We start from the raw sequence: 1275 nt of genomic DNA, 5'->3' as shown, positions 1-1275 counted from the left end.
GGTGTGTACAACAAACTTATGAATAACTTTGGCATTAATATTTATAAGGCGTTGTCACTGAAATCTATGCTAACTGGACTCACTGACTCGTCTGCAGACCAATTGTAATAGACATTTATTTATCCGATAGGCATATATGATTTATGTAATAGGTGATCGGTTCTTTTTTCGACGTTCAACCTTCCCTTGCCCGCTGTTTATCCCTTCCTCTCTGTCCTTTTTCTTTCATCCTTGTCTTCCCCCTCCTTTTATCATTTTCTCTTTTTTTTCCTTTTTTTAATTTCCCTCTTAATTTCTCTCTTTTCTGTCCTCCGCCTGATTTCTGCCTTTCTATCCTTTTTCTCTTTCTCCTTTTTCACCTTCTCTCTTTTTCTTTTCTTTCTCGTTCGTATCCTTTTCCTCGTATCTCCGTTTCCCTCTTCTTCTCCTTATAAACCTTCTTTTCCTACTCTTCCTCCGCGTTTTCTTTCGTTTTCATTTTACTTCTCTCCATTCCTTCTCTTCCCCTTTTCCTTCTTCCTCCTCTCCTCTTCCTTTTTTCCTTCTTCCTACTCTCCTCTTCCCCTTTTCCTTCTTCCTCTCCTCTTCCTTTCTTCCCTTTTTCCTTCCTCCTCCTCTCCACTTCCCCTTTTCCTTCCTCCTCCTCTCCACTTCCCCTTTTCCTTCTTCCTCCTCTCCTCTTCCTTTTTCCTTCTTCCTCCTCTCCTCTTCCTTTTTTTTCCTTCTTCCTCCTCTCCTCTTCCCCTTTTCCTTCTTCCTCCTCTCCTCTTCCCCTTTTCCTTCTTCCTCCTCTCCTCTTCCTTTTTCCTTCTTCCTCCTCTCCTCTTCCTTTTTCCTTCTTCCTCCTCTCCTCTTCCTTTTTCCTTCTTCCTCCTCTCCTCTTCCCCTTTTCCTTCTTCCTCCTCTCCTCTTCCTTTTTTTCCTTCTTCCTCCTCTCCTCTTCCTTTTTCCTTCCTCCTCCTCTCCTCTTCCGGCCCGTGTGCCCCGACCCCAGGTTCCTCTTCTTACGTGACTCCGATGCTTCGGCAGGGCGAGAACACCATCGGCCAGAGTCCGTGTCCTCGGGGGGAGAGCGGCGCCGTATGCAGGCAGGAGCTGGCGTCGAGCACCTTCAACTGCACCACAGGTAGGTCTCAACCACACTGGCCCTCGTCCTCGACCCCCGGTCCTCCCTTGTAATTCGTCGTCCTCTGCATCCTGATCGCTAATTTATTATTCCTCGTCCTCTGTCTTTTGTTTTTGGTATTCCTCGCCTGCAAATTTCTACTTCTATTA

The 1275-nt window shown here is 46.3% G+C and overlaps 1 protein-coding gene across 1 annotated transcript in view; it reads left to right on the top strand.

Moving 5' to 3' along the window:
- Positions 1-1275, top strand: part of LOC119591503 — a gene marked incomplete in the record, with an annotated part of 13709 nt that overhangs the window by 11615 nt on the left and 819 nt on the right. The window contains 1 exon segment of the mRNA XM_037940252.1: positions 1030-1126. Coding sequence (XP_037796180.1) covers positions 1030-1126 — 97 coding nt within the window.

Source organism: Penaeus monodon, chromosome 28 (genome assembly GCF_015228065.2).
Source record: "Penaeus monodon isolate SGIC_2016 chromosome 28, NSTDA_Pmon_1, whole genome shotgun sequence".
NCBI lineage: Eukaryota > Metazoa > Arthropoda > Malacostraca > Decapoda > Penaeidae > Penaeus > Penaeus monodon.
Note: the sequence above shows the minus strand (reverse complement) of the source record. Positions and strands in the feature narration are given on the sequence as shown.